The 18,323-nt window shown below is 43.9% G+C and overlaps 1 protein-coding gene across 1 annotated transcript in view; it reads left to right on the plus strand.

Annotated features, from left to right (window-relative positions):
* Positions 1–675: 675 nt before the first annotated feature.
* The window catches only part of ADGRG5 (adhesion G protein-coupled receptor G5), a 32,391-nt gene continuing 14,743 nt past the window's right edge, over positions 676–18,323 (plus strand). The window contains exons 1-7 of the mRNA XM_083370732.1: positions 676–702; positions 9,525–9,614; positions 10,852–10,948; positions 13,571–13,718; positions 14,707–14,835; positions 15,822–15,938; positions 17,013–17,055. Of these exons, the coding sequence (XP_083226858.1) occupies positions 9,554–9,614; positions 10,852–10,948; positions 13,571–13,718; positions 14,707–14,835; positions 15,822–15,938; positions 17,013–17,055 (595 nt within the window). The 5' untranslated portion in view covers positions 676–702; positions 9,525–9,553. The remainder of the gene's footprint in view (positions 703–9,524; positions 9,615–10,851; positions 10,949–13,570; positions 13,719–14,706; positions 14,836–15,821; positions 15,939–17,012; positions 17,056–18,323) is intronic.

The following is an 18,323-nucleotide window of genomic DNA, read 5'->3' on the forward strand; positions in this document are numbered from 1 at the left end:
ACATTAGGCTTAAATGGGCTTAGATGATTTGTGTCTCGTTGTGTTGTGGGAGTCTAGCTATTGCTTTTGGGTTAAACGATAATCTGTTGTGTTTCTCTAGGTAAACATAACATCTTCTATGAATGTAACAATTCGGATTTTTGACCTCGATTTAAATATTGGCTGTCAAGGAAACTCAGCCATGGTTTATGTGCACACAACATACTTGGTTAAGCCTAGAGGCGCTCATCAACGCACACAGCGCCACATTCTGGACCAGTGGTTGCTTCTGCGTAGTCTTCAAGGGCAGCCCCGTGTAGAGTGTGCTACAGTCAGTTTGGGATGCAAATTAGCATATGCAGGAGTTCAAAACAGGACTTGGAACCAGGAATGTTGGGAGTTGCACCCTGAATACAATTAGGGGGCCTGGGGGAGCGGGAAAGGTGTTACCCACAAAGAGGAGAGTTAAGTGGTACAGCTTATAATTTTGTCCTAATTTTGATTCATTGCACTTCCTTTTCTTCATTCTTTGCAAATCCGGAAATGATCTGATGCTTACAGTGAGAGAGAAAATACTTGAAGCCGATTACTGTAAAACGAACGGGGGAGAGTCAGCATGTATCTGAAGACTTTCTGACCAAGGCTTACCAGATCAGGATTGACTCCAAATCCTTGCTGATAACCAGGTCCTGATAAATAAATCTCCTTCACTTTGGCGTGAGGGTAAGTTGAGTGTTGACTAATACCAACAGGAATGCAAGTATCAATTTGGATTCTAATATACGAAAAACAGAATAGCGAAGGGGTCTTGAATAGGATGACCGATGATAATGCAATGGGAAACGCAGCGATCAGTTTAATGTTTCTCCACGTGCAAAGGACTAGGGTTTTTCAATCTAGGCAACTTCTATGGTGGGTGGGGGTTAGCAACTCTCCTCCGTTCCATGGCTGGGCTCCTTCACTTGACTTGATTGAAGGTTGCTTGTGATTATTAATTCTAATTTTTAACATAGTTTTTTTTGTGAAGATGTTTTAATAGGAATATTAAATGTTTTTAATACAAATATTAGAAAAGAAGCAATGAGAGTAAGAACAAATAGGGAAGTAAGAAAGAAAAAAAATGAAAAAAAAGGAAGGGAGGGAAGGGAAGTAGGAAGGAAGGAAGGTAGGAAGAAAGGAAGGAGGGGGGGAGGGAAGGAAAAAGTAAGGTTATAAAGAAGCTGCCTCTAAATCTTTTTGGCACAGTTAATTATGCATTTATAATTTACCATCTACCTTGCAGAGATGAAAGAAACCATATACAATAGTTGATTGCCTGGTGTTGCTGCTAAGATATAAATGACCTCTAAAGTTCCAAAGGTTAAAATTTGAGATATTCTATGTTGTTCTGGCCCTTTGAAATTAACGTCTCTTGTTGGTCTCAAATGTTTGTATATTTGTTGTATGTTGCTACGGTCTTATCTGGCCTTGGGATATTTATCTCCAGCTTTGCAGTTCTCTACCCCTGCAATGCCCTGATTTCAAGTGAGGGGTAACTAACAGTTATTATACACCTTGACCCCTTTGGATAGTATTGAATTAAAATATTCTGTTATAAGCCAGAAGTGTGCAACAGTTGCCAAGAAAGCTAATACAATCCTTGGTTGTATAAACAGAGGTGTAGAGTCAAAAATCATGTGAAGTATAGTACCGCCACTTGTCTGCAATGTGTAGGGTCTCCTGCTTGAGCAGAGAGTTGGACTAGAAGACCCCCAAGGTCCCTTCCATCTCTATTCTGAATTAAATTAATCTTGGTTCTGTTAAGGATCACAACCCTGCCTCGCTCATGGACAAGATGGAGACATCTTTAGGAAAAAGTATATTGCCACAGCATGTTTGTGCCAGGATTAGCTGGAAGGGGCGTAGGTCCCTTGCAAGTCAACAAAGCAGCTTTGTGTATTGGTGTCAATGCACTGCATATACTTCTAGTTAGTTGATTGCATGCAACCGTACATTGCTTTGCAAGTATTCATCGCCCAGGCTAGAAACCCTGAGTTGTAAATCAATGACTTGTGAGCATGCATGAGTTCATTACTGTTAGCAAGAAATGGTGTGTCACACAGATACAACTAAAGTTGGTCCCTTAGTGTAAACATCTCCCTGTTCCTAGAAATCTTGATTGAGCAAACCATGATAAGAAGTAGAGACCTCTATCTAGTGGCTCATCTAGTCACAGGCATGCCACAGGCATGGAGGGCAGCAGCTTAGAATAAAAGAGGAACCGGAAAGTTCAAAAAAGTTAATTTAAAGTTCAGTATGAAACGAATGCAGGAAAAAACAGTTAAGTTGCATGCTTACAAAATAGGAAAGGGAAGGAAATAAGAAATATAAACAAAAATGGTTGGATCTAACAGACCAGAGTTGCTTAATGCAAGCAGGAAATTTAAGATATAGATTAAATTATGTCTAAAAGAGCTGAACGTAAGGGGAAAAAACCGGTCAACTGGATTATTATTATAATTAACTTAGCCATTACAATTTCTAAAAATTCTTTATGGGCCAAGTGTGATTTTACACACAAGGCCCCAAACGAGCTAAGATTGGCAACTAATTCATTCCAATTTAATTCTAGTTGTAGTTCTAGTTCTAATTCATAGTTTCTTTCAATATGAAAGGAACAAGAAGGAACTCAAGGAAATGATGCTCACTAAGGAAGTAGAAGCAGAGAAGGTGGCATTAGGCTTAAATGGGCTTAGATGATTTGTGTCTCGCTGTGTTGTGGGAGTCTAGCTATTGCTTTTGGGTTAAACGATAAAATTAAGCAGAACTACTTAATTCCTTCTTAGCTTCTGTTTTTACGAAAAAGGAAGAAAAGGCCCAACCCACAAAAAGCCATACTGAGGGACTTAGAAGAGCGATACAAGTCAAAATAGACAAAGTGTTAGTAAAAGAATACCTGTCCATTCTGGACAAGCACAAATCACCTGGGCCAGATGGTTTACATCCCCAGGGTTCCGAAGGATCTGGCAGATGTAATCTCAAAGCCACTGAATGTGGGGAACTCACACTATCATAGAATAATAAGTTGGAAGGGACCTTGGAGGTCATCTAGTCCAACCCCCTGCTCAGGCAGGAAACCTTATACTATTTCAGGCAAATGGCTGTCCAGTCTCTTCTTAAAAACTTCCAGTGTTGGAGCATTCACCGCTTCTGGAGGCAGGTTGTTCCACTGGTTAATTGTTCTAACTGTCAGGAAGTTTCTCCTTCGTTCTAGTACAGATATGTCAAACACAAGGCCCGGGGGCCGGATCCAGCCCATGAAGTGGTTTCATGCGGCCCGCGAAGCCATCCTGGAAACAGTGAGGAAACGGCCCCCACTGCCTTGGCCCCGGCCCAGAGACCCTCCTTCTGCCAGAGACCCTCAGACCTGTCCCACTCCTGCCCAGGCCCCCATAGGCACCCTTGATGCGAACGATGTAGAGCTGGCCACGCCCACCCAGTAGGCCATACGCACTCTGGCCACGCCCACCCAGTAGGCCATGCCCACCCAGGCCACACCCACCCAGCCCCTTGAGGGCAACCACAATGCTGATGTGGCCCTCAATGAAATTGAGTTTGACACCCCTTCTCTAGTAGTATAGTATTTGACTGTCAGTTGGGGGATTATCTAAAGAGTCACAATCCCAAGCCAGGTTCAGTGCAGATCTAAGGCACTTTCAACCAAGTACTGGCAATGGACAAGGCCTGACTGGAAGGCTAGTAGAGCAAAGTTATAAGTACTAACCGAGATGAAACTTACAGATCAGTTCAATGTCATCCTGAAAAATATTCCTAGCTATTTATTTAACTGGAAAAAGAAGCCAAGCAAGAAAGTTTGTACGGTAATGCAGTACAGATAATAGTGTTCCAATATTTGAGGGGCTTCCACAGAGAAGAGGGGGGTCAACCTATTCTCCAAGGCACCTGAAGGCAGGAGAAGAAGCAACGGATGGAAACTCATCAAGGAGAGAAGCAACCTAAACCTAAGGAGAAATTTCCTGACAGTGAGAACAATTAACCCGTTTAATAACTTGCCTCCGAAACTTTGACTTTGGGTTTTGCTATTAGATATGCTTGTTGTTATAGAAATTGCTATTACATACTAAGTACGTAAAAGTAAAAAATTGAGACTGTAAAAAGTTGCTATTTTATGCCACCATGCTAAAAAAAGTCAGTTTTCTTTCTTTCCCCGCCCCCCTTCATCTACATTTCTTTCTTGTGTCCGTTTTCCCAGTATTTTAATTTTCTTTTCCATTTTATATCTTGATAAGCTTAATAATAACCCTCTCACACACACACAGTAGTCATAAAATCAGGTCAGTCACGTGACCAGCCAGTTTTACAACTACAGGTGGTCCTTGACTTAAGGCCACAATTGAGCGCAAAATTTCTGTTGCTAAGCAAGACACTTGACAAATGAGTTTTGCCCCATTTTATGAATTTTCTTGCCCAAGTTGTTAAGTGAATCACTGCAGCTGTTAAATTAGTAACATGGTTGTTAAGTGTATCTGGCATCCCCATTGACTTGACTTGTCAGAAAGTCACAAAATGGGATCACGTGACCCCGGAAGACTGCAACCGTCATAAATATGGGTCAGTTGCCAAGCGCCTTGAATTTTGATCACGTGACCCTGGGGGTGCTGCAACGGTCATAAGAGGGGGGGGGGAAACGGTCATAAGTCACTTTTTTCACCGCTGTTGTAACTTTGAACAGTCACTAAATGAACTGTTGTTGAGGATTACTTGATGACTTACAACATCACCCAGCTTTTCATCTCAACCCCAAACCACATCAGTGATGCCCTCGACGTGACGTCCCGTTGCCTGGAAGCGGTCCAGGAATGGATGGGGAGGAACAGGCTTCAACTCAACCCGGACAAGACTGAATGGCTGTACATACCGGCATGCCAGGATACTCAGAGTATTCCATCCCTTAATATCGGGGGTGAGTTATTGCCCCCCGTTGATAGGGCCCGCAACCTGGGTGTCCTCCTAGATTCACAGCTCTCCTTAGAAGATCACATAGGAGCTGTGACCAGGGGGGCCTTCTCCCGGGTTCGACTGGTGCGCCAACTACGACCCTATCTGGACCTGGATGCCTTGCGTACAGTCACTCATGCACTTGTGACCTCTCGCCTTGACTACTGCAACGCTCTTTACATGGGGCTGCCCTTGAGGGCCACTCGGAAGCGTCAGCTGGTACAGAGTGCAGCTGCACGAACACTTTTGGGGGCTTCCCGATACTCCCATATTACACCTCTCCTCCGTGAGCTGCACTGGCTTCCAGTTGCCTTCCGAGTGAAATTCAAGGTGCTAGTGATGACATACAAAGCCCTACATGGCATGGGTCCGGATTACCTACGGGAGCACCTACTGCCAGCATCTACACCCCTCCGTCCTGTGCGCTCCCACAGAGAGGGCCTCCTCAGGGTGCCACCGGTCAGAGAATGCCGGCTGGTGGCCCCCAGGGGGAGAGCATTCTCAGTGGGTGCACCAACCCTTTGGAACTGCTTGCCTCCCGAAGTCCAGATGGCCCCCGACCTCCACACCTTCCGGCGTGACTTAAAAACCTACCTATTCCAGCAAGCCGGCCTGGCCTGATAGATTTTGGGGTTTTATTTGTTTTCTATTGTTGTACTGTATACTTATCTTGCTCTGTACACCGCCCCGAGTCCTTCGGGAGAAGGGCGGTATATAAAAACAAACAAATAAATAAAATAAATAAATAAATCATGGGCTCCATTATAGTCATACGTCAAGGACTACCAGCAGATGCTCTGTTGCATTGCCTGCTCTTCCACAAGTTAAAATCAGTTTCTTGGGAAAGGGAAACCATCCACGCCGTGGTTGGAAAGCCTAGGAATTGTAATCCCCAAATATTTCAAAGGCATCAAGGTGAAACTGGCTGTTCTCTGGATTGGTTTTAGGAGCTCCAGTTGGGGAGGAGGGTTGTCAATGTCTGAATTTGCAAGATTGCATAGGAAAGAAAAAGGGGAAGGACTTCAGATTTAGAGCAAAAACCCTTTGTGGTATCATTAAAACAGGAAACCGCAAAATTCTCCTTTAGTGTGTTTATGCTGCATCTCGAAGAAAGTTGGGGAACTCAAAAAATGTCTTTCTCCGTCTCAGTGTGAAATTAAGTTTGAAACATCAATCTAAAATCATTGCAAGAGGACAAACTGACCTCCATTAACTCACCGAACAAACCATATTGGGCTCAACCCCATTAAGCGTGTGGACTACAAACCCCATCGTTGTACAGAGAAGGGCAACAAAGATGATTGGGGGACTGGAGGCTAAAACATATAGGGAACGGTTGCTGGAATTGGGTATGTGTAGTTTAACAAAGAGAAGGGTGAGGGGGGACATAATAGCAGTCTTCCAATATCTCAGGGGCTGCCCCAAAGAAGAGGGAGTCAAGCTATTCTCCAGAGCATCTGAAAGCAGGACAAGAAGCAACGGATGGAAACTAGTCAAGGAGAGAAGCAACCTGGAACTAAGGAGAAACTTCCTGACAGTTAGAACAATTAACCAGTGGAACAACCTGCCTCCAGGAGTGGTGAATGCTCCAACACTGGGAGTTTTTAAGAGGAGACTGGACAGCCATTTGCCTGAAATGGTCTAGGGTTTCCTGCCTGAGCAGGGGGTTGGACTAGATGACCTCCAAGGTCCCTTCCAACTTACTTATTGTTGTCTTCCAGTAGGGGCCTGGATGCTGGGTATTGTAGTCTAGCATGTCTGCATGGCACTGTCATAGATGGTCTCAAGAGTCCTCCTCAAACTGATAAAGAGACAGAACAAGGCATCCAAGAAGCAAAGCTACTTGTGAGGCCGCAGAAGTCTTATAGAATCAGAGCTTCAGGAAGTATTATTTCTCATTCTTTTAAATGTAATTCTTTTTATTATTACAAATAATGAATCAACAAGCAGAATGTAGGTGGTGCTCAACTTAAAACCATTCCTTTAGCAATCCTTCAAAGTTAAAACGGCTTACTGGAAAAAAAAGTGACTTGCAATCAGTCCTCACACTTATGACCATTGTAGCATTCCCCACAGTCACATGATCAAAATATGGGTGCTTGGCAACCTTCCCAGCTGGTTTCCTACAAGCAAAGTCAATGGGGGAAGCCCGATTCACATAACAACTGCACGATTGCATTGCTTCTCTTAACAACTATGGCAAAATAGGTCGTAAAATTGGGCACAACTCGGTTTAACAGCTGCCTTGTTTAGCAACGGAAGTTCTGGTCCCAATTGTGATCATAAGTTGAGGATTAACTGTGTGGTTTTTTTTTTTTTAGCCTTGGGTGTCTAAAATGCATGTCCAAAAAGTACGGGGGTCTCAGTGGCACGGTTGCTGGCGCCATCTTGACTTTTTGACCTACCCTGTAGTTGCATTTGGGCTAAACGTTCTTTCCCGACTGATTCACCAACTGAATTTACATCCCAAGCAGCAGGGCCAACCCGTTAATGTGAACACAGCACTTGTGGTTTGCCACGCTGAGCTGAAGTGGAGTATAGGCAGTTCACCTCTCAAGATCTCTTTGAACAAGTGAAGGTGTTCAGAGCATTTGACGTCAGCCTCCTTCTGCATTCAGAAAGAAGTTTAGTTTTGCGCATCTGCCACATCCTGGCAGAGTGGGTGGACTGCAGCTCCTTTCTGGGCGGGCATCCTGTGGAACCAAGCAAAGGGGACTTTCCTGCCCACCCTGGAGAACAGCCTCCCAGCAGAGATGCACATGGCACCTACTTCTCTGGGGAACTAAGAAATTCTTAAAACCTGGCTAGGGTCCCAGGACACGCCTGGGGTTAATGCATGAGTGTATTATTTTGCCTCCCACAAAGGAGTTAAAACAGGATTGTCCAACCTTGCCAGCTTTAAGACCTATGGGCTTCAAATCCCAGAACTGGTCCACAGGTCCTAAAAGTCGCCAAGGTTGGGCAATCCTGAGCTAAAATGTGGTTTTGTGGCCCTGTGGAGAGCGGTCTGGGCTGTCAGAGCAGTTTTAAGTTACATTTGTTTTTATGGATTTGGGGGTGTACTCATGGCAAACGACGGCTTATTTCTTGGGTTCCATTTTGGAAGTCTAGAATGTAAGTAAAAAAGGGTGAAGCTTTGATGGCATAGTTACGGATGCCATCTTGAATTTCTTGACCTCTCTTATGGATGTACATTCCCTACTGATTCTTCCACTGAATTTATATATTGAATCACAGGGACAATGTGTTAAGTAAACATGTTTTGACCACCACCCAGAGTCTATTGGAGTTGGGCAGCTATAATAAATTCAGATCAGTTGGTTGCAGAAATTGGGCATGTCTAGTCTAACCAAGAGAAGGACTAGTGTCAACATGATAGCAGTCTTCCAATATATGGGGGGCTGCCACAAAGAAGAGGGCGGTCAACCTATTCTCCCTTTCCAAAGTGACTCTGGGTGGCTGTTTGCCACTGGGGTGTCAAGAATAAACTCTTGTTAAAAATCATGGAATCATAGTGCTGGAAGGGATCTTGGAGGTCATCTAGTCCAGGGGTGTCAAACTCAATTTCATTGAGGGCCACATCAGCATTGTGGTTGCCCTCGGGGGGCCGGGTGGGTATGGCCAGGGTGGGCGCGGCCTAATGGGTGGGCGCAGCTGGAGTGCGTATGGCCTGCTGGGTGGGCGTGGCCAGCTCTACATCATTGGCATCAAGGGTGCCTATGGGGGCCTGGGCAGGAGTGGGACAGATCTGGGGGTCTCTGGCAGAAGGAGGGTCTCTGGGCCAGGGCCAAGACAGTGGGGGCCATTCTCTCACTGTTTCCAGGATGGCTTCGGGGGCCACATGAAACCACTTCGTGGACTGGATCTGGTCCCCGGGCCTTGTGTTTGACATGTCTGATCTAGTCCAACCCCCTACCCAAGGCAGGAGACCTTACATCATGCCAGAAAAATGGTTGTCCAATCTTTTCTTGAAAACCTCCAGCATGACAGATAGCAAAGCTCAAGTTTGCAGCCAAATTAGAGGAACTGTGCAGATGAATTCTAGTATTTGAGAGGCTGCCACAAAGAAGAGGGGGTTAACTCATTTTCCAAAGGACCTGAAGGCAGGACAAGAAACAACGGATGGAAACTGATCAAAGAGAGAAGCCACCTGGAATTAAGGAGAAACTTCCTGACAGTGAGGACAATTAACCAGTGGAACTGCTTGCCTCCAGAAGCTGTGGGTGCTCCATCACTGGAGGCTTTTAAGAAGAGACTGGACAGCCAGTTGTCTCAAATTGTATAGGTTCTGGAGGTTGGACTAGAAGACCTCCAAGGTCCCTTCCATCTCTGTTATTATCAAGGTATAAATCACCTTAGTAGAGGGCGAAGGACCGTGCTTCAGAGGATGCATGATGTGCATGAAGGAAGGAAATAAAACACGACACATAATCTTACTAAATACATTTTAATTCTGTTATTCTGTTAATCAATCAATCCATGCTCTATCAACTTTCAGAGCCAGAAACATGTCCCAAACCTAACTTTATCTTGGTTGTTTTTCACAGCTGTTTTGAGCGTGCTGCGTGATGTAGCTATGGATTCCCGAATATGCCTTTGTTTTCTTGCCTGCTTGGTTTTTGTGAATGCAACATCAGGTAAAGACCTTTGGTGGGCTAAGGAGAAAGAGACAAGATTCTGATTTCTTTGCAAGGGTCGTGCCTGAGAACTGCAGTGGGTTGTTGAGGATGCTTCCATGCTAGCTAATTAATTCATGGTTTTATTTATTTATTTATTTATTTATTGAACTTATACGCAGACCACCTCACTGCAACAGTGATTTTTTTTTTAGTCTGGCAACTGTTTTTAGACACTTTTATATGCAATTTACCCAGGTTTTCGTGTGTTTTTGTTTTGTTATGCCAATTCTTTACAGAATTACAAAAATTGTTTTGTTCTGCTAATCCTTTTATTTTTTTAAAATCTTCTAGGATACTTCTGAATTTCTATATCACTTTTTTTTGTGGTAGCAGGTGGTAATGTCCCATTAGTCTGGCCTAATATCAGAGACATTATGTAGGGTCATTTAGGACTTGGATGTCAGAAAATCCCAGGATTATGAGTTAGACCAGTATTTCTAAACTTTAGCAATTTTTAAGTTGTGGGACTTCAACTCCCAGAATTTCCTAATTCAGTACTCCGCTCTCAAATGTTTAGAAGTCTCAATATTTGGTAAACTTTGGGCATATTGGATTTATTGAATTTATTTATCAGGGTTTCTTGTTCAGCTCCCAAAATAATCCATAAATCAGACTAGACTTTTAGCGAGTCGTTGAGGAGGTTTACCTGTGTCTTCTCTAAAAGAAGGCAAATGACCAGCGGTCTGCAAGGAGTAGAAATCCTTCTATTCCCCACCGTCCAGTCAGAGCGGAAGAAGCTTCTTGGATGAGAAGTGAAACATCTTTAAAGAAAAACAAGAAAGCCCAGTTGCCTCCTGAAAAAAAAGCATCTTTGGGACAGCCAGGACGACTGGATGACTGAGAAGTTCCATAGAGAACTGTATCCCTTAGCGATGGAAGTTTGCATCCCAGTTGTGATCATAAGTCAAGGACTACCTGTGATCTCCAACCAAGCAAGCCTTTCTGCAAATTGCAGGCCCAACATATCTGGTAGACGTCCTCTACTAGAAGAAGCTTCACATAGAGGGTGAACTCAGCTCTGAAGGTCTTTAATCTCACTTGAAGGTCACAACCACCATTTCTGTTCCTGCCCATTTCTGTTCTTCATGCTGATGTTGTGATACTAATGGGGACTCTTTCTTTCTCCTGTCTGTCACTTCTTCTTTCCCACATTCCATGCTGGCCCTGGGACCCAACATGGAACCAACCATCAAAGACCCACATGGCATTCAGCAGACAGAAAGAGTGGAAGCAGATATGGAGATCTATGCAGATTACGTACACTCGGGGTGCCCTCCTGACGGGAGAAGGAAGTAGGTTCTTATTATTTGCATTTTAATGTTATAAAAGTGGGAGGAGAAAGTTTACCTTTTGGCTAGTCCAGGGGTAGGCAACCTTGCCTCTTTTACGACTCGTGGACTTCAACTCCCAGAATTTCTGAGCCAGCATGGAGGAAACTTTAACCCCTTCATGACTTGTGGACTTCAACTCCCAGAATTCCTGAGCCAGCATGGCTCAGCTTGGAAGCCTCTCCCTTTTCCCTCAGCATGGCTGGCTCAGGAATTCTGGGAGTTGAAGTCCACGAGTCATAAAAGAGCCAAGGTTGCCTACCCCTGGACTAGTCTATATACAGTAGCTTCAAGGAAGCCATCTGAAAAACCCAGAGTTTGTACAATTTTGGTTGGGGAACATGGGATGCCGAAAAAGAGGACTTTTATTTCCACGGTTCCCAGAGCAGGGAAAACACTGGCCCTTGAAATCATGATCCTCTGTACTATTTTATATCTCAGAGTACAAGTAGTCCTTGACTTACAACTGTTTAACAAGGCTTCAAAGTTACAGCGTCTCAGAAAAAGTGATTTACGACCTGTCCTCACAATTATGACCATTGCACCACCGGGGCAATCATGTAATTGCAATTTGGGCGCTTCACAACTGGCTGTCATTTACAACTGGTTGCAGCGTCCTGTGGGTCACATGACTACCATTTATTATCTTCCCTGCTGGTTTTCGGGGAAAAAAAATCAATTTCAGAAGCTGGATTTGCTTAACCACCACGATGCCTTGCTTTACGACCACTGTAAAAATGGTCATAAAATTGGGCTCAGTTATGTAATGACTTGACTTACAACTGTATGAATTTACGACCTGAATTCTGGTCAAAGTTGTGATCAGGATGATTTGCAGTGAATATATTCAAGTCTTTAATTTCACCACTGAGTAACTGGTAGCTGAATGCCTTGCTGATGAAGACATTTGAAATGATCTTTCTTGCTTTTGTTTATTTTAGAGCCGAGGCGCACATGCTCCTCTGCATAGTTGCAGATCTTTGTTGCTGGAAAAAAGGGTTGTAGCACTGCTTTGCAAGTAGTCGGAAATTGTATAGGGCAGTGATGGCGAACCTTTTAGAGACCGAGTGCCCAAACTGCAACCCCAAACCCACTTATGTATCATCAGGTGCCGGGTGGTGTGGCCCATTGGGTGGCGTGGCTGCAGTGGTAACGGCAGACTGGGTGGGACTAAAAAGTCCAATCAATCAATTCCAACTTTGCGAGATCTTTTTTTTCCCCGCGAGAAGTTGAAATTGATGGATTGATTGAACCTTTATTTTTTTTGCACACAGCGGCAGAGGCCTAAAGTGAAAACCCAGCTGAAGGCCTAGGACTGGGGCGACGGTGCGCGTGGCCACAGAGAGGGCTCTGCGTGCCACCTGTGGCACGCGTGCCATAGGTTTGCCACCACGGGTAAAGGGTCTCCTGTTTGAGCAGGGGGTTGGATAGAAGACCTCCAAGGTCCCTTTCAGCTCTATTCTGATTGATTGAAATAATAGGTACTGAATTGCTGGCAATATCCAGGTGGAGCTGACACAAACTCTGGTGACTTGCAGTCTGATATTGTAGAAGGAAGGCAGCATTTTATTGCAGGATCCAATCTGGGTCGGTCACCGGGGCGAGAGGTTTTGCCTTCTGAGCTTGCAGACTTGTCCTGGAGCCCACCTTCAAGGAACCTCTCTCTAGCAGGGGTTGTGTGCTGTTCTTTATGTGGTATTTATAGTCCCTATTGTAAGTGGCTTTTTAGACATTGATTGGGGTATGTTGATGGCTGGCTTTGTAGTCGTTAGCTGTCCTTTGCTTGTGCTGCCCAGCCCTCACCTTCTAAGTACATGATAGGCTGGGAGTAAATTAGCACTCCTGTTGACTGAGGAGGGGCCTGTTTCCCAGGCTTCAGTCAGTTCCCTGGCTGTTTTGTGCCTGCTCGGCCAACAATCTTAGTAGTTGCAAAATTGAATGGCTGTCCTTGTTTATTGCAGTGTGAGGCGACAAAATGAGTCAGGGTCTCTTCATCTGACTGCTCGCTTGTGTTCTTGTAACAGCATTTTATGTCTATCCCTATATTTAATTTCACCTTAAGCTCAAGGCAGCATTTCCTACCATGCTTTCCAAATATATCAAGATTTCTAGTTTCTTTTAAAGTCTGAATGCATGAATAAATCTGAATGTATGCATGTGTAATTTCTGACTACTTTATCAGAGGAAAAGGAGGACTTTTGGGGATATATGTGATGGAATTAAAATGTTATAGAAAACATTTGTTAATGGAAACCATAGAAGAAATTTATCCCATACAGAGAAAACAACTATCTAGTCCGGTGCCTTTCAACCTTAGTGACTTTAAGAAGTTTGGATTTCAACTCCCAGCCAGCAGGAATTCTGGGAGTTGAAATTCATCCATCTTCCTTGCCAAGTTTGAGAAACACTGCGGTAGAGGAATGAAATAAAAGAGATGCTTATGCTTATGATTACCAGTTGGATCGCCGAGGTCTATGTTGTTCTACCAACTCTACAAATTATTTAATCTGAAAATTGACCACTGAATTACACCAGAATATATTCCTCTCATAAGGCCTGTGGTTTCTTTCTTTCTTGCTCTTATAGCGTGACAAAGAAATTGGAGGAGACCTTGATGAAAGTCCATTTCCAGAATGAACGTCACATTACTGCTCACTCTGATATTCAAACATTAATATACAGGTTAAACTCCGCTGAATTCAAAGGGTTAACTATCAACAGCAGTGATTTACTAGTAAGTATTTTTCCTTTTCCACACTCTTTAATTTTGTGTTTCTCAAGTTGGACAACTTGGAAGATCTGTGGATTTCAACTCCCAGAATTCCCCAGGCAGCATATTTCCTAGGGAATTCTAGGGATTGAAGTCCACCCAGCTTAAAAGTTGTCAAGATTGAGAAACGGTGGTTTAGTTATTTGATCCATCTGAATAGAGAAGAGGGGAGGAGGAAGGATATTCAGTGCTAGCCCATTAACTTCTCCTCTGAATCACTCTGTTCTTGGTTCACACACACACACACACACACACACACACAGCCTGGATTCACAGCAAATCCTAAATCCTGCACTGAAAACCCACTACTGCTGTGTTCAAATAGCATGCTGCTGCATCCATATACAGAATATTATCATTAATGTGATTAACATGAGCATGTGATTAATTATTATTAAAGACAAGGTCTCCCATTGCATCCTAAGATATTGGCTACCTTCCTAGGCTGATCCACAGCCAGCCAACCTCACTTCAGTCTTATCCAGACATGATAACAGGATAGGATAGGATAGGATTCTTTATTGGCCAAGTGTGTGATTGGACACACAAGGAATTTGTCTTCGGTGCAGAAGCTCTCAGTGTATATAAAGCTATAAGTGATAAATCATGGTCATAGTCATCGTAAAAATACATTCATCATAAATCACAAGGTACAACACTAAGGGATAGTCATAGGATACTAAATAAATAACATAAATCATACTAGGAAACTAAATAAAACAATATAAATCTTAAGACACAAGCAACAAAGTCGTAAGTAAATAAGGAGATAGGTAATAGGAAAGATGAGAAGAGTAGTAGTAATATTAAATAGTAAATCACTTACTAAATGATGGGAGTTCCAACACAGGGTTTTAAATCTTGAGAATTGGGCATGTAAAGGGGAAAGTCTAATATACTGAAAGCGGCGTTGTTGATACTAATTTGCATAAATGTCTTTCATGCCGCACAGAACGATGCTTCAAGCACATATCGGCATTCCATGCATTTTCCAAAAACGCTCATGGACAAGGCCCAAAGGACCCCTGCAAAGGAGATGAGGCTTATCTGCATTTACCTGAAAGCTTCTTGCCTCTTTCAGGTAGGCCCTTGCTACAACTTTTAGGAGGTGACAGAGGTGGAAATTTGCCATAGGATGTCCATTCGTCAGTGATTTGAAGTTCCCCGGCGTTTGGAGACAAAAGATACCCAAGTGGCAGCTTCCTAACCCCATTTTGGCCTTAGAGCAGAAGTTGAGGATACTCTTGAGTATTTACAATTCTGTTGGTTTATGACCATAGTAAAGATCTGATTGATACACGCTTAGCTTTGGAAGGGAGGAGCAGGTAAGAAAGAAGCTCAAGGTTGCCCTGTCTTGATTTTCTTGAGTATACGAAATGGGTATAGAACCTGGGGAAATCCGGAGATCCAGGCAGTTCAAATGTGTATAAGGATTTATTACAAGCTTAAGCTCTGCACAAGAATCTGAACTACTAACTGTCAAGGGAAATTAGCGGGAGTTAAGGATCGAAAGGAACTCAGATCTGGATTTAGATCTCTTGTGGGCACTCAGGGACTCATGACTGATGACTTGTTTGACCCCTCCTTCAGGTTCAGCCTGGTCATCTCGTACGGAATCCTGACAGCTGTTCAAGATTTTGCTGTTGTAAATCGTAACCATACATAAAAGACAGGAGAAGGAGAAAGACAGTATAGATGTGATCCTGCCTGCTGGGAAGTGTGGTCAGCAGCATCTTGTTTAGAATTCATCTGGCCCTGTGACCAAAACAGGTTCTCTACTCTTAATTTGAGTATCAGACTAGGATAAGAGATTTCAGGCCCTCACTCAGCCATAAACTTTCAGGTTGAGCTTATTATACAGTACTCTAAAACCATATACATATGTTAACCAAATCCAATTGTCCTGTTTACATAGCACGCTCGGCCCAAACAAACCATGGCTTAAGCAGATGGCCTGGTTCATTCAACGCGCTAAGTCAAAGCTCAGAACCTCGAATACTCGGAACCCTGAATTACCCCCATTCCATTCTAATGTAGCCTAGCACGTTTCTTTTCCTTGTATTTCAGGATAGACAAAACAGCTCCTTGCTGAATGGTGTGATCTTAGGGGCCAGCCTTGGGAACATGAGTGTGGCCAACCTCGTTGAACCTGTGGAAATCAGGTTTTGGCATAAGCATTCATTGGTGAGTAGTGACACTGCCACGGGCATCGTCCTTAATAGGTTCTTAGCGCTCTGGCGGAATGAAAGCCAACTGTCCCCAAAACAGAGTTGAAGTCCACAAGTCATAAAAGAGCCAAGGTTGCCTACCCCTGGACTAGGGTAATCTTCTTGGAAGAAGTTATTCTGTGGTGTTGCAAACATTGCTCTAGGGCAGGGGTCGGCAACCTCGGCTCTTTTATGACTCGTGGCTGTGCTGGCTCAGGAATTCTGGGAGTTGAAGTCCACGAGTCATAAAAGAGCCGAGGTTGCCGACCCCTGCTCTAGGGTCAGACTAGGAGAATCCTTGGTAAAAGAGCCATGTTGCAGTATCAGTAATGGGAAGTGAAAAGTTATGAGATGAAACCAAGAAGAAGGCTTGTCTGGAAAGTAAAGCTGTGGCGGATAGCAGAAAGAAATAAGAGTGCCAAAGTCATATAACTCCACCAGAAAATTCCCACCAGAAGCAGAACAGTGTTAATGTCATTTTTCCTGGGGTCTTTTCCCCCCCTAGTTTCAGACCCTAGATCAGGGGTCTCCTACCTTGACAATTTTAAGACTTATGGACTTCAACTCCCAGAATCCTGCTGGCTGGGGAATTCTGGGAGTTGGTCCACAAGTCTTAAAGCTGCCAAAGTTGAACACCCCTGATTTACGTTCTTTTTTTTTCCCCTCAGAAAGGACTTAGGTCACCACAGTCTCCTGAGCTCTGAAGTTTGGAAATAGTCAAAATATTCCAGATATTTCAGAAGGCTGCTCCCAAAAGTCAGTTTTCATTAACTGCAGTGTTGGATCAACAATATTCTGCAAAACCTTCACAGTCCCTTTTGAGGAGTTGTGTAAAAAGTGCCGAGAATGGAATACCTTTTAAAAAATATCTGTTTCAGTAAAAACCCACAGGAAACAGGTGTCACAAGCCTAGTTGAAATATCCCAGGCTAGACCTTGAATGATGATGGGGAAGAATGTACAGTAGCTACAGGTCATTGTCCATTTGAATGAGTCCTGCAAAATTGCCATAGCATCAACGTTTCTCTTGTTTTCTCTCTCAACCATTCTAGGTTAATTTCAGCATGACCTGTGTATTTTGGGTGGAAGGAACAGGTAATGTCAAAATGCAAGCCAACAGCTAAGCTCAGAGAGCATGTAGGAATCCACAGTGCAATTATTTTTGTCTATCTCAGGGCTTTTCAACCAGTGGTATGGGTACCACCTGTGGTACATTGGCACCTGGCAGCTGGTATGTAACCATCCCAGAAAAGTGGTAGTGGGGGAGGGGAATGAGCTGAATCGGTGGCAGCACCGCACAAGCCTGAGCGAGAGACGGCTGGAGCTGCAGGGCTGTCAGGGCTCAGCGTAAGTGCCAAGATCAGCGCCAGGCTCCAGCTGGAGCTCAATGCTGATCCTGTCACTTCTGAGCCCAGAAGAAGCGCCGATCAGCTGGAATGTTGCAGCATCTCCAGGGTCTTGTGATTGATATTCAGATGCGTGGCAACTGATTCATGTTTATGACGGTCACAGTGTCCCAGGCTCATGTGAAGTGACCAAAACCTGCTGCAACCACCCAGCAGGAGTAAAAAACAAACACCCCCCCACCCCACCCCCACTGCCAATCCTAAACAGAAATGTTCACAACAATGAAAACCTCGGACAGGAGGAAGAGCGCCGCCGGGCGGGCAGGCAGGCGTCTTGCTCGGCTGTGGCTTGGGGGGCACTTTTTTCAGTGCCGTTGTAACTTCGAACAGTCACTAAGCAAACTGTTGTAAGTCGAGGACTACCTGTACTTCATCACTTTTTTCCTTTTTTTGTTTTTGTCATCAATTTTTGACCCCTTGCTAGGCGACTGGTGGTACTCGGATGTTGCCCTATCCTAAAAGTGGTACAATGGGTGAAAAGGTTGAAAAGTCCTGATCTATCTTTCCCACCTTCTTGTAGGTGACACCATACCATCTCCCCTGTCCCTATTTCTATCCTGATTTGGCATAATGGTCAGTCGGACAACCTGGAAGCCTAGGGCCTCCTTCTTGAGCAGGGGGTTGGACTAGAAGATCTCCAAGGCCCCTTCCAACTGTCTTATTCTGTAATTCTGTACCCCCAATCCATAGTTTGGTGATGCCTTTATTAGGATGACCTGAGGTGAAAGAGTTTGATTACACCTTTTACAACTAACATATTTTATTAAAAGGCATACATTTTTGTAAGGCGTAGCTTAGTTAGCCAGATGCATGGAATAAGCTTTCGTAACGCCTGTAACTTGCAAACATTTATGCCTGTTTATGACATACTTACATTATTAAATAAAGTGTGTGCAGATTCCTCCTGATTTTAGGCTACTAAAATGGGTCATACCCTATCATGTCAGATTAATATCT

This window comes from Vipera ursinii, assembly GCF_947247035.1.
Source record: "Vipera ursinii genome assembly, chromosome: 10".
Taxonomy (NCBI): domain Eukaryota; kingdom Metazoa; phylum Chordata; class Lepidosauria; order Squamata; family Viperidae; genus Vipera; species Vipera ursinii.